Source organism: Rissa tridactyla, chromosome 7 (genome assembly GCF_028500815.1).
Source record: "Rissa tridactyla isolate bRisTri1 chromosome 7, bRisTri1.patW.cur.20221130, whole genome shotgun sequence".
In the NCBI taxonomy this organism is placed as follows: Eukaryota; Metazoa; Chordata; class Aves; order Charadriiformes; family Laridae; genus Rissa; species Rissa tridactyla.
The window spans coordinates 55278252-55290930 of record NC_071472.1 but is presented as its reverse complement, the minus strand read 5'-3'; the positions used below and the strand labels follow the sequence as shown (position 1 = coordinate 55290930).

The following is a 12679-nucleotide window of genomic DNA, read 5'->3' as shown; positions in this document are numbered from 1 at the left end:
GGGGCTAAGACCCTCTGTGAGAGCACTGTCGATGTTGGCGGCGCGGCGGCGTCTCAGCAGCTCCTTCACGCCACCCTCTCTGCTCCCATCTGGTCCAAAAGATGTGCCAGAATCCAGATGTACATCGCCTGAGAGTGACGGTCCGATTGGAAGTGAAGCTACGAAAAGTCTATTGCTGTACATCTGGCGGCCCTTAGCCTGAATCCTACGATGCCTACTTTGTGCCCTGAAACACTGAGGGAAATGAGCTGCTCATAGCGCACATACGCACCAAGAAAAGAGATATCTTGTCAGTAAGGAAGAAAGAGTATAAACTCTCAGTTGTTTTGGCACTGGCGTGTTTTCCGGAATCCTCCCAAGGATGTTAGAGGCATTCTAGGCTGGGGGATCTTTATCAGCCAACTTCTAACCTTGGAGGAGCTTAACTGGGTCCACGTCGGGATCCGAGATGGGAGAATTCCTTGCTTTCTGCATTGGCTTTTGTGCCAAATGGCTTTTAAACCTATTTTTGAGATCTGAGAGCTCTGTGTGTCCTTTCAGCTCCCTCTCGAGTATTACGACAGTGCTAACCCTCCTGCCTTTGCAGCTGGGATCATAGGAACAGGCAGTCAGACTGTCCCAATGCACACTTTGCTTTAGAGTAAGATCTTTCAAGTCGTCTTAGATGTGCAGATTCAAGTCACGAGATCATTCCTTTAAAAAGCAGCGAACTTGATCTGGAGCAGCAGATTGAGTCGGGCAGATCTCATGGGCGAAGATATTCCTGGAATCCAAAGGGAAACATTTTGCTTCCTCATATTCCTGAGGAAAATGTCTCTTCTGTGACACATTTGGAGGGCCGGTTTTGACATGTTTAACTTTCACATTTTTTGAAAAAATGAACCCGCTCTAGTGAATACTCCTCTAAGGGCAATTCAAGATACCATCAGCCTGGTTTTTAGTGTATTTTGGGTTTGAAGTATATAGGAAATTGCCTGTGAAATTGCCAGAAGGCTGTTTCGTGTAGCATAGAATCCACTTTGATGTAGGCAGAGGTCAGTAAGTTTCCAGGCAGGGTTTGAATACATGTGCCTGCTCCGAGCTCGCTGAAAAATGCAGGTTCAGGATCCTTTCGGAAGGTCCCAGCTGGCAGCGGCTGCTGGGAACCAAAATGCGTTGGTAGAGCAGCCTCTGCAAGTGCCAGGGCACAGCAGGACCAGAGCTCTAAAGCCAGACTTTTGGTGCCGAGAGCCCGATGCACACATTAAATACCTTCAGGCTTACTTTGCCCTTCCGATGGATTTCAGTCAGGTTCTGTAGGCAGCACGGGTGGCGGCCAGAGCACGTCGCGGCCGCTCCTGCGAGAGCGTGCGGCTGCTTCTGGTTTAGTCCTGTCCCGAAGGAAGGCGGTTGGTATCCTCCAGGAACACTCTGCATGGCAAAGCCAAGTGTGGTAAGTGGGGATTACTGGGAGAGCGGCATCACGAGTGCGCTGCGGATCGGAAATGGGAGAAACACCTGTGATGTGCCGTGGGAAGTTTGCGGTGTGATCATTTGCTGTTACAAATTGTTTTTTTAAAATTCAGATAACTCTCCTTATTCAACCATCATGAGGCCCTACGTTACGACTTGGTATCCTTTCAGAGGCCATCCTCTGCAGAATCCATGGGAGGATGGAAACAGTTCCCAGCAGCGACTGGGGTTTCCCTTGATGGATCTCTGTGCCTTTATCCCCCCCAGCACCTTGCAGTCCCGGTGGACACACTGTGCCTCTGAAGAGGTGTCCCGAGAAATCCCTGAGTACACATGTCTGTGATGTCCATGTAATGCCAGGATCTCGATAACGTGGACCATTACTTGCTGCACAACCTCTCTCCTTGACTGGCACGACTCCATTAATGGCAGAAAAGAGGCACTTTTGCCTGCGGGCGAGCTGTTGTGCCCACGTAAAACAGAGTCTTAACAGCATTACTTTCTGTGCTTGTGTGTTGGATGATGGCTGTAATCTACAGCGATTTCTGCTGGCGAGAGGTGTCATACAATGACGCTGTCTGATGAAACTGATGGCCAGAATTTATTTATTTTTATATTTGTAGGCGTGCCTGTCAGAATTAACACTGTATGCGATGAGGTATGCAGTGAAAATGCACGAGGTTTCTGCCTCAGAACGACTTTTATTATTTTTTTTTTCTTGGACTTGCTATGACTTTGTGTGATCTTGAATGAGTCACCGAGGCCGTTGATTTCCAGAGCGCCACTTAATGGGCATCTAATTCTGGATTAATGCACGGACAGATTTATAGAGGAGCTGGACGCCACGTGGTCTGCGGCAGTTGCTGGGTGCTGGGTGCCCGGCTGACTCCTGGGGGCATCCAGAACTAGTCCCTATGTGTTAATACTGGCCTTCTGCCTTTTTTGACTCAGTTTCCACATTTAATATATATGGTTAAACATATTCTACTTGCCTCACAAAGTTCCTGGTGCTTTATACGTGAAAAATGCTGTATAAACACTATCTATATCTGTTTATGTATTTTTCTTCAACAAATTAATGTCATCCTTGTGCAATGAGAAGCTGAAATCATTTATTGCTTCAGTCTGAGGAACTTAGCGTCCTGCCTGCAGCAAGACTATTTAAAAAAAATTATAAGTCAAAGTACAGTAATAAGTTCGTATTCCTGTAAGGATCTCGTTTGCCCGACAATACAGCTCTAACTGCAAGACTTTGAAGGGAGATGTCCTTTGACCGCTCAGTATTTATATAAAATATTGACAATGAGACTATCAGATTCTTCTCTTCATGTACTTATAAATATTTGGATCTTTCATATTTCTTAAGAAATATTGTGCCATTGTGTCTTCCCTCTGCCATAGAGCTGGGAGGTTATTAAAATGAAAAACTGCCTTTTAGCCTGTAGTGTCTTGGTCGGGCAGATTATTTGTGCATATTTGCCTTGATATGTGAGCTGGTGTATATTATAGAAAGTACTGGAACTGTGCTGGTGATTCCCCCGTTTTGTTGCTTTGCTACAACCTTTATTCCCTTCAAGCTTCGCAGAAAAATTTATATCCCTTCTGACAGCTTAAAATGTTATATCCTTATTAACCTTTAAATTTACGCTGTAAACTGGCCTGGTGGGATTGCATACGCAATGATTTAGATGATGCTCGAGAAAATTTTCTTATCCAATAACCAGTTTGAATAGTTATTCTATATTCATTATGAGGCTGTGTTACTGCAAGGAAAGTAGTTACCACTTATAGTGTCGCTTCGGAGTGGGAAATGATAATGTTAATGCTCATTAGTGGGGTTGTTATGAAAAGAAGAAATAGAAAATAATCTTTTTTCTGCCTTCCACAGTATATTGAAATCCATGGAGTTTGCACCATCTGAAAGCTCTGGTGCGCAGGTACTGAACCTACTTTTGTTTTCTTAATTCCTTCAGCAGTTCAGTTAACGAGCAAAAATCTTGTCTTGCAATTCGTTGGTGTTGCACGGAGAATTTCCTGTTGATGTTGCGACATAGAGGTTCATCATTGTTTTCCTGATTATTTTTTTTTATGTAAAAAGCCGAACTGAACAGGTTTTGCCTGTTAATTTCTTTTAAGTGGTCAAGGACAAAGAATGACGTCTCAGCTGTGCTGGAGTGGATAACCGTAGTGTTGTGAAGTTGAGTCTTTTAAAGACACTAGAGTCAGTGTACAGCCACGCTGAGATTTGCATGTTTCTCGTACTGGCAGTGCGCTGAGCAAGGATTTTAGCATTTTTAAGTCTTTGTTAGCCTTGAAAATAATGTTCGTGAAAGAAAAGAAACCTTTTTGTACTGAGAAAGCAGGAGAAAGCTCTGCTATTCCAGCAAATTAATCTTACTTAAGTTTAAAGGTTATGAATTAAATTCCTGCTTCTGAAATCTCAACTAAATATCAATATACTGGGATTAATTTTCAACGTGTTTTTTAATGATCAAGGGTCAGGTACTTAGTGGAAGGTAAATGTCAGGTTTCTGTGACTGATTTTATTTTTGAACAAACTGTTTGTGCTGGAACGCAGCATTTCAATGAAATGCTTAACTTGGGTCAGTTGACCTAAAATAATAATATAATCTTAACTCGTATTTTAATCAGATGAAAAGAAATCTACAGCTTTTAAATTGGAAGTGTGCCGGTACCATTTTAAGATAAGTAGGATTAAGAGAATGTGCCGTTACACATTTTGAAATAACGCAGAATTGCTGAATGATTTACAATGAAAATTAAACAGTGAATCTCTTCCGCGGTCAGGCGGGAACACTGAGCGATTCCTGCAAATATATGCATGGTGAATTCCCTAGCTGCCTTCAGAGCAGGGATGAGCACTTGTTTTCTTCTCCTGAAATCCTTTCTAGTGCCTGAGTGAGACTCTCAATGCTTTGAGAAACAAACCTCCCACTTTGATTTTCTTTAGGATGCCTCTAAACCGCTGGAGGTGCTGCTGCTGGAGAAGAACCGCTCCTTGCAGTCCGAGAACGCCACGCTGCGTATCACAAATAGTGACCTGAGTGGTAGGTTGACACGATTTTCGGCTCTTCTGGTTTGTTTGCTGTCTTGTAAAGGGAGGGAGGGCTGAGTGAGAGATGAATGGCTGAGCTAATGCATGGCGGAAAGATGAACAGGCAACAGGAACACCGAATAATGTGTGATTTCTGCAGTTTTATAGGCTGGATAATAAAAGAAAACTTGGAGACCTCAGAGAGTCTTTAAAGGCTAGGAAAGAGAGGCATTACGAGATGTACCGAGTGGTAGCGTTTGAGGCTGTCTTGTGTTTTGGGAACAAATTCATCCGTGGCACCAGAAGTCTCTTTCCCCCCACACAATGTTATGCAAAATGTTTGCATGTAGAACACAATAATCTTCCTGTCTGATACACTTAGATATACTACCAGCAGGTCAGCTTGGAAAAACAAAATACTTTCTTTTTAGCAAGGTGTTTGTGCCATTTGGCTTTCCTAATGTGGGCTTTTTACATCTTGTGTGCACATTTTTTAAATGGCAAGTCATGGAATTTCCAGATCCTTGAATGCTTATGGTTTTTGCAGCTGCAAGGAAGTTAAAAGTTGCCACTGGCCCTGGGATTACTGAATTCTGAAGCGTTTTGTGACTTTAACTGAGTGATCTTGGTGCATCCACCTAACGGTGATTCCTTTATTCAAATTGGTTTGTTCCAAAATGTAAATGTTTGCTGCATTTGGGTTCAGTCAGGTCCAATGAGTAATGTCTTGAATGAGAGACAACAAAGAGACTTGCTGTCTGTAACTGCCTTTATTTTAAATGTGTAACTGCACTTCATGTATTTGTTCTAGTTTTAATGTTTGTAAGGGGGATTCTCCAGGCTGCAACATACAAGAAAGGTGCAAACATGAAATGCATGTTGTTTGTTTTGGGGGCCTTGTTTGGCTTATTAAAATTTCAATTATGAAAAAAAAAAAGAAAACAAAACCAAAAACAAAACGAAAACAAAAAATCCCACCGCCACTTCATTGGCCCTTGGAAATCTGCACTTTTTCCCTTTGCGGGGCAAACTTTGCATTTTTTTTTATCTTGGTTTTTCCCTCTTTGATCCCCCATAATGCATTATGTTTGACCTTCCTTGTAGGGTCAGCCAGGAGAAAAGGGAAAGACCAGCCTGAGAGTCAGCGTCCTGCAACCTTGCCGGCCTCCCCTCCTTCTCAGTTGCTCCGCAACGCGGGGGAGCAGGCTTCCAATACTAATGGTACACACCAGTTCTCACCAACGGGTTTAAGTCAAGACTTTTTCAGCTCATCCCTGGCGAGCCCCAGCTTACCCCTGGCCTCCACAGGAAAATTTGCACTAAACTCTCTCCTCCAGCGACAGCTAATGCAGTCCTTCTACTCCAAGGCAATGCAGGAAGCAGGAAGCACAAGCATGATTTTTTCAACAGGTCCATACAGCACAAACTCCATATCTTCCCAAAGTCCGTTACAACAAAGTCCGGACGTAAATGGCATGGCCCCGTCTCCCAGCCAGTCAGAAAGTGCTGGGAGCATCTCTGAAGGCGAGGAGATAGACACGGCCGAAATTGCACGTCAGGTGAAAGAGCAGTTGATCAAGCACAATATCGGACAGCGGATATTTGGACATTATGTGTTGGGACTGTCGCAAGGGTCTGTGAGCGAGATACTAGCCCGGCCAAAGCCATGGAATAAACTGACTGTGAGAGGCAAGGAGCCATTTCATAAGATGAAGCAGTTCCTCTCGGACGAGCAGAACATCTTGGCTCTTCGCAGCATCCAGGGTAGACAAAGAGGTAAGCGCTCGCCGGCCGAGGGTCTTGCCCTGTTTTCCTGTTAGTGACGAATGTTAAAAATCGGAAGCCTCCCCCGTATGGGGCTGCTTGTGCGTTGCTGCTGTTTTCATCTCAATCAGATGTCAGGTACAGAAAGTGCAGCTTTCTAACTCTGCTTTTCGGCACCCGAGCAGGTTAGTATCTTTGCTTCTGCTTTTTTTAGCCGCTGACTGGAGTTTGTCAGCAGGAGCGAGCAGCAGGGACGCTTCCACCCCGCGCTTCCCAATAGCTCTGTGTCACAGCTGACTACCGGCTGAAAGGGGCCAGTAGCTACCGAGGGTGTCAGCCCTCAGAAATGCTTGAAAATTTTTATTTGGGGGTGTTTATTGAGGCCAGACTTTTGTTGTGTCTTGTGTGACTTTTTTTTCCAAAGTGTTTTGACAAAACTTCATAGGTGATGCATGAGTAATTAAAAAACAATCCTAATTTAAAGCAGCTTTGCATATTTAAGGCAGTGATTTTAAGAAGTAACATGCATTTCATTGTGATTCATCTTAAGCGAAGACTGAGATTTACATTTAGGGAAACTGAAGAGTAAGTTGTTTACAGTCAAGAAATATTGGAAAGGACAGGCAGGATTTTCCTAGATTTTGTTTAATTGAAAGCGCACACTGTTAGATTTATAGCTGTTCTTCCTTTTGATGGTTGTACTTGAGGGGATTATCTGCCCATCTTTAACCTCTTCATTTTTGGTGTCTCTAGACATTTATTTATATCTGTCTAATCTCCTTTCCGAACGTAGCTGTAATCTTTATTAACAAATCAGCCAGCCTTGCTTCTTCCCAAGCGGCCAGCTCCTCCAGCGCTCAGGCAAAGGCTCCAGGGGGCGAGGACCGCTGGAACCCTCGCCTCCGGAGACAGGCTGCTGGCTTCTCATGTCACACAGCCCGTGATGTCAGAGCAACCATCCCCTGATTGTTTTGTTCTTACCAAACTTGTTTTTCAACAGAGAATCCAGGCCAGAACCTGAACAGACTATTTCAGGAAGTACCGAAACGAAGAAATGGGTCTGAAGGTACGTCACAGGCAGGTGTTTTTCTTTGCAGTCAATACCTAGGGAGTGGAGTGTGCTTTAGCTGTGTGTTTCCTTAAAACTGTGCAGTTTGATTCTGGCCTGGAATCTGATAGAAAAACAGACAGTAAGTATAAAACAAACCATGGGTTAGATGAACACTTTGCTTTTTCTAATTCTGCTGCTGCTGTACTAACGTAACGCTGTTTGGGTACTTTTTCCACTCCCAACCTCACTGCCTACGCAGAAAAAACGAGAGAAGTGATAGAAGTGGCTTTATTGAATCATCAGACCTATTGAAATGCTCTCTTTGCTATTTTTGTGGTTTTGGAGGGAGAAAGTTGCACAATTACGTATAATCCAACATCAGTCGCATACTGCTTCTGCTCTAGGTTTACTTCTTTCTTCTCATGGGGCTTATGTTGACAACTACGCTTTAATACGCTGTTAAATTAGCGTGATACTCCAGTGTGGTGTCAGAAAAAGATAACAAGATAAGCGAACATCAGATCGATAAATTACCACTGAACAGGAAGTACAAACGTTTTTCTTCATTATAGATTAGTTGCAGAATTTTTCCTTTAGCAATACAAGAGGGAGAAGGAAAAACAAAAGCAGGTGCCCTGAAACTCTGTGCTTCTTTTGACTCCAGTCAGGAATCGTCTAGCTCACTTACAACTGATCATCTCGTAATGAAGAACGCAGCTAAGTGCAGTCGCATTCGCAGTTGTCGTTTTCCCTCCTTTTCTTCCCCTTAGTGGTTAAAAAGAACCAAAACAAAACCAAACAACCAAGTCATAGCTCTTAGCTGGAGAGTACTTCAAATGGTATCTGCGTTTAAATGACTGTTTCTCTTAATGTATTAACCTCTAGAAAGTTAAAAATTATTTTTGCCTAGTTACTTTTTAATTCTGTTTTGGGCTGAATGTATGCTCATCCTACTTCGCCTAGCAGCTGATGCAATTTTTAAGGTGATTCCTGATCTTACGTTTTTAGCTTTCTTCCTTTCCCCTCCGGTTCTTTTCCCTCCTGTTTCCTCTCCCCCTCCAAAAAAAAGGAAAGGGAAAAAATGGACCTATATATGTTACCCTGGAAAAGGCATATATGACCCCCTAGTTCTTCCTCTGATGCTGTCAGTGTTCTCGTCGTTGCAGTGCAGCTAGCGGGCAGGCTTTCCCACAATGAGGGTATTTATCCTTTATTATGTTTAAGTACCTTGGTGTTGTGAATGTTGGTAAAGGCCCTACGTAAACCGCCGTCAGGTCATGCTGGCGGCGCATCGCGGTATACTGGCTGTCTTTGTGTTAAAAAACAACCAAACAAATCGAAGTTTTCCCGTTGTCATTAGTGTTGTTTTCCCCTTCAGGTAATATAACCACAAGAATCCGAACCACAGAGACTGGCTCTGATGAAGCCATCAAATCCATTCTCGAACAAGCCAAAAGGGAGCTGCAAGTACAGAAAACAGGTACGGTCTCATTTTGCCTCTTGTTCCTTTTAGTTCAGAATTTAATTAAAACAATTACCATGAGCTTTCTGGTCAGTTAATTATATTCTTAAAACCTCGAATGTAGGTTTGAAGAGCTTTTTTTTATTATTTATTTATTTATTTATTTATTGAGTGGAGTTGTTTCTATCTATAAGGCAGCCCAAGTTAAGGCTACACATGTCACGGCTTGGCGGGGTCTCTGCTCAGCGCTCTGCCCGCTCTGCTCTGCCCTGCTCCCGGGGGAGCGATGCTGTGGGATTTCTAAACTCCTTTTTCCCAAGTGCAGCGCCCTGCCGCCTTTACACCACGCCAGACCCGCAGGCAGTCGCCCCGCAGGACAAACCGGCAACATCCTTTCTTCTACCGGTTTGCTCCTTGGAAAGGGAACGGCTCCTGCTTTCTCTTCTCCTCTGTCTAACTCAGGCCCCATGGGAGAGGGAACGGAATGGATTTGTCGGGGTGAAGGTCAGGATCTGGCCTGTTGTGCTGTGGACATCACGTACTGAAACTGTAATGTAGGCAAACCCAGTTCTAACCTTCCTATGACTTTATTCTTGGTTACAGAATGTATTCAGTGAATGAATTGGCCAGTCCAAAAAGCATTTCTTTTCCCCAAAGCATCATGAGTTTAACATCTTAGCCCGAGATAAGTTTAATTTCTCATTGTGTGCTGTCGTGTAGTTAACATTTCTGTCTACTCCATGGCCCTCCCACTTCGAAAGTGTTTCCAGTACAGCCCAAGGGCTAATGCTGAAGTAGAGAGCACTGCGCGTTACTTCTGTTGCGTTTTTTAAAGTAAATATTGATTTACAGTTCTGGATAGCTGCTTTTAAATGAAAACTAAGCTAATCTCATGGCGAAACACAAAAGACTAGTTAATATATGATTTAACTAACATGGCTTATACAAGCAATGGTTACATAGAGAAGAATGTGGGCTGTGTGCAGGAAACTGCAAGCACGTTGTTCAGTAGCGTGTGTCATCTGAGAATCTCAGAGTTCCTTTCAAATACTAATTCAGCCTCAAAACTCCCTATGAAACCAGTAGATAAAACAGAAGAGATGGTCCCACTGTCTTTTTTCCCCATTTCTTAGCTTTTCATGTATTTTATAGTGTGTGACAGGAAGGAATGTAGGGAGGCAAATTTGGAAATGTATTCAGATGAGGCATAAAATTTCTAAAATAATACAGCATGTTTTAAATCTTATTTCACTTTGAGGCCACTTCTTGCAGTGTAGGGGTTCCCTGTTACTGTCCAGGGCTTCACTTTCCCCATTCGTTGTAGCGTAGCTTTCAGAGGAACTGGTTTTCAAGCACTGGGGACCTCAGTGGAGACTAACTTAAATGGAAACAGACGCCATTGCAAAAACCCCCGCAGAGATAATGCTGCACCCACGTTCCAGTCGCTGCTCATCCCTGACTGCTGCAGCTCAGCCACACGAGTCCTGGTTCACCACTGAAATACTGCGTTTAGGTGTTATCTCTTCTGAAAGCGCCCGTGGCTCCATTCTGGGGCTTCGGATAAGGCCGAGAGTGATGGCCAGGCGTCAGCCCCATGTTTGTAGAGCCGTTTATTTCAGTGGTTGGGACCACAGAACAAGAAAACGGGAAGCAGGAGCATATTTAGCTTGTCAAATGAAACAATGAAGTCTCTTACTAAACTTTCGCTTTGTTGTAATCTGTGGGTTTTATTTTTGGAGTTAAAAGGACTCACCTTATTTATATTGTAAGAGGGTATTAATAGTCTGTCCAGGTGAATGCAGCTGTGTTCAGTATTGAGTGTGTGTTACGATTCGTTTGTGGAGACAGAGAGAAGCGAAAGGTTAAATAACTTCGTAAACAGAACTGTAAAATGTTATTGACCACTTGGGGTGGGGGAGGAAGAGGTGAAGGCTTGATTTTCAAAGGCATTTATTTGAAAATCTTTACAATGGTGGAAAACATGCAAGTAGTGCTAGACTTCTGCAGTTGGGTCTGTGCGTGCAAATGTCCGGCACTTTGTCAACTCTAAAAATTTTCCAGTGAAGAACTTTGGAAATCTTACTTTATTTTGAAAAGTGCGAACCTTTGCTTAGTGAAAACTCCTCCCTCCCATCCAGAAATGTATTGCAGCCCTTTTTCTGACAGGGAAATATTTGCAGTAGCACGTGTTGAATATAAAGCATATTCCTCTGTTGCATTTAGTCTTTTGGTTGTTTTTCATAGCTGAGCCGGCTCAGCCGCCTTCTGCATCTAGCAGTGGCAATTCTGATGATGCTATTCGATCCATTCTGCAACAAGCCCGACGAGAAATGGAGGCACAGCAGGCTGCCCTTGAACCTGCCTTAAAAACACCACCTTTATCTCAAGCTGACATTTCTATCCTGTCCCCCAAACTAGTATCTACACCTGCAATGTCTTCGGTTTCCAGCTATTCTCCTTTGGCCATATCCCTGAAGAAACATTCAGCTGTCACTGATTCCAGTATCTCTGCATTGCAGAACCTCTCTGGGCTCAAAAAGGAGCCTCAGGAGGCACCTGTGTTAGAGCTTCACGGAGTAAGTGATTCTGCCCAGGGTATGTTGAGGCATGTTAAAAATGAGTTGGGACGTGGTGGTGTTTGGAAGGACCATTGGTGGAATACTGTGCAGCATGAGAGAAGAAATACAGCTCTTCCCGAAGATGTAAAAGTTGAGGAAGCCAGTGGTGGAAAAGAAAAGGTCAGCAATCAGACTAGGCCAGATCGTAGCCAGCTCCAAGGACCGTCTTCTTCAGAGTATTGGAAAGAGTGGCCAAACGCTGAATCTCCGTACTCCCAGAGTTCTGAATTGAGCATGACTGGGGCGAGTCGCAGTGAGACACCACAAAATAGCCCCCTCCCTTCATCCCCTATCGTGTCTTTGTCAAAGCCATCCAAACCTTCAGTTCCTCCACTGACACCCGAGCAGTATGAGATTTATATGTACCAGGAGGTGGATACGATAGAGCTAACGCGGCAGGTCAAAGAAAAGCTAGCAAAGAATGGCATCTGCCAAAGGATCTTTGGGGAAAAGGTAAAGAACCGGTTCTCTCTTCTTACACCAGTGTTGTCAATGTGCGTTGTGCTCCTTGCGTTGGCACGGAGCTCAGTTTAATGGAGGGGGATATGCCACATATGTCTTACGGAAAAATGTTTTTGCTTCGTTATGTTAAGTATTTCAAAAATAAGCTCGCAAAGGAAAGTATTAGTTTCCCTCTGTTTTGTGAATTGCGTAGGTTTTATACAAAGACTGGCTTCAGCCACGTGTAATTAGAAATGGGGCCTCCGAGTTTAGAAACATCGAAAGCTGAAGCAAACATTATTGAGATTCACTATTTCATGCTTAATGTAATGAATTCATGGAATATTTGAGTAATACCATTGTCGTGACTGGAGAGTCTTAAATTTGTTATAAGTGAAGATAATGGACACAAGAGCATTTTTCCTTTTTTTTTAATATTTGGAAATGCACACAAGGGTATTTAAACAAACACATGGAAAATCCCCTACCTCTCCTTAGTCTTAAGTCAAGAATTCAGTCATTTCTTACACCTGGTGCTTGGTATCTTAGTGTGCGTTGAGATGTTTTAAGCAATGTTTGATTACAGATACGCGATGCACGATAAGGCTTTCTGGAGTTCTCACGTTGTGGGCCCTAAGCATTGAACACGTGGGATTTCGGGGGGGGGTCCCCGACCACCAGAACACACCTCCCAGGCTGTAAGAAGTGGTGGACATCTGGTGGTTCTTCTTCCTATGAAGAACTGAATCAATACAATGGTATAATAGGAGCTGGCATCGCGCTATTACCTTTTCATGAAGATGTAAAATGAAAAGCCTGACCTCTTGGGGTCATTA

At 43.5% G+C, this 12679-nt stretch overlaps 1 protein-coding gene across 7 annotated transcripts in view; it reads left to right on the top strand.

Moving 5' to 3' along the window:
- Positions 1–12679, top strand: part of CUX1 (cut like homeobox 1) — a 280982-nt gene that overhangs the window by 198985 nt on the left and 69318 nt on the right. For 2 of the 7 annotated variants that reach the window (XM_054209730.1, XM_054209728.1), the window contains exons 13-18: positions 3341–3389; positions 4424–4520; positions 5612–6283; positions 7272–7337; positions 8701–8802; positions 11029–11855. In XM_054209730.1, the coding sequence (XP_054065705.1) occupies positions 3341–3389; positions 4424–4520; positions 5612–6283; positions 7272–7337; positions 8701–8802; positions 11029–11855 (1813 nt within the window). The remainder of the gene's footprint in view (positions 1–3340; positions 3390–4423; positions 4521–5611; positions 6284–7271; positions 7338–8700; positions 8803–11028; positions 11856–12679) is intronic. The other 5 variants (XM_054209736.1, XM_054209731.1, XM_054209732.1 and 2 more) reach the window with 4 other exon arrangements.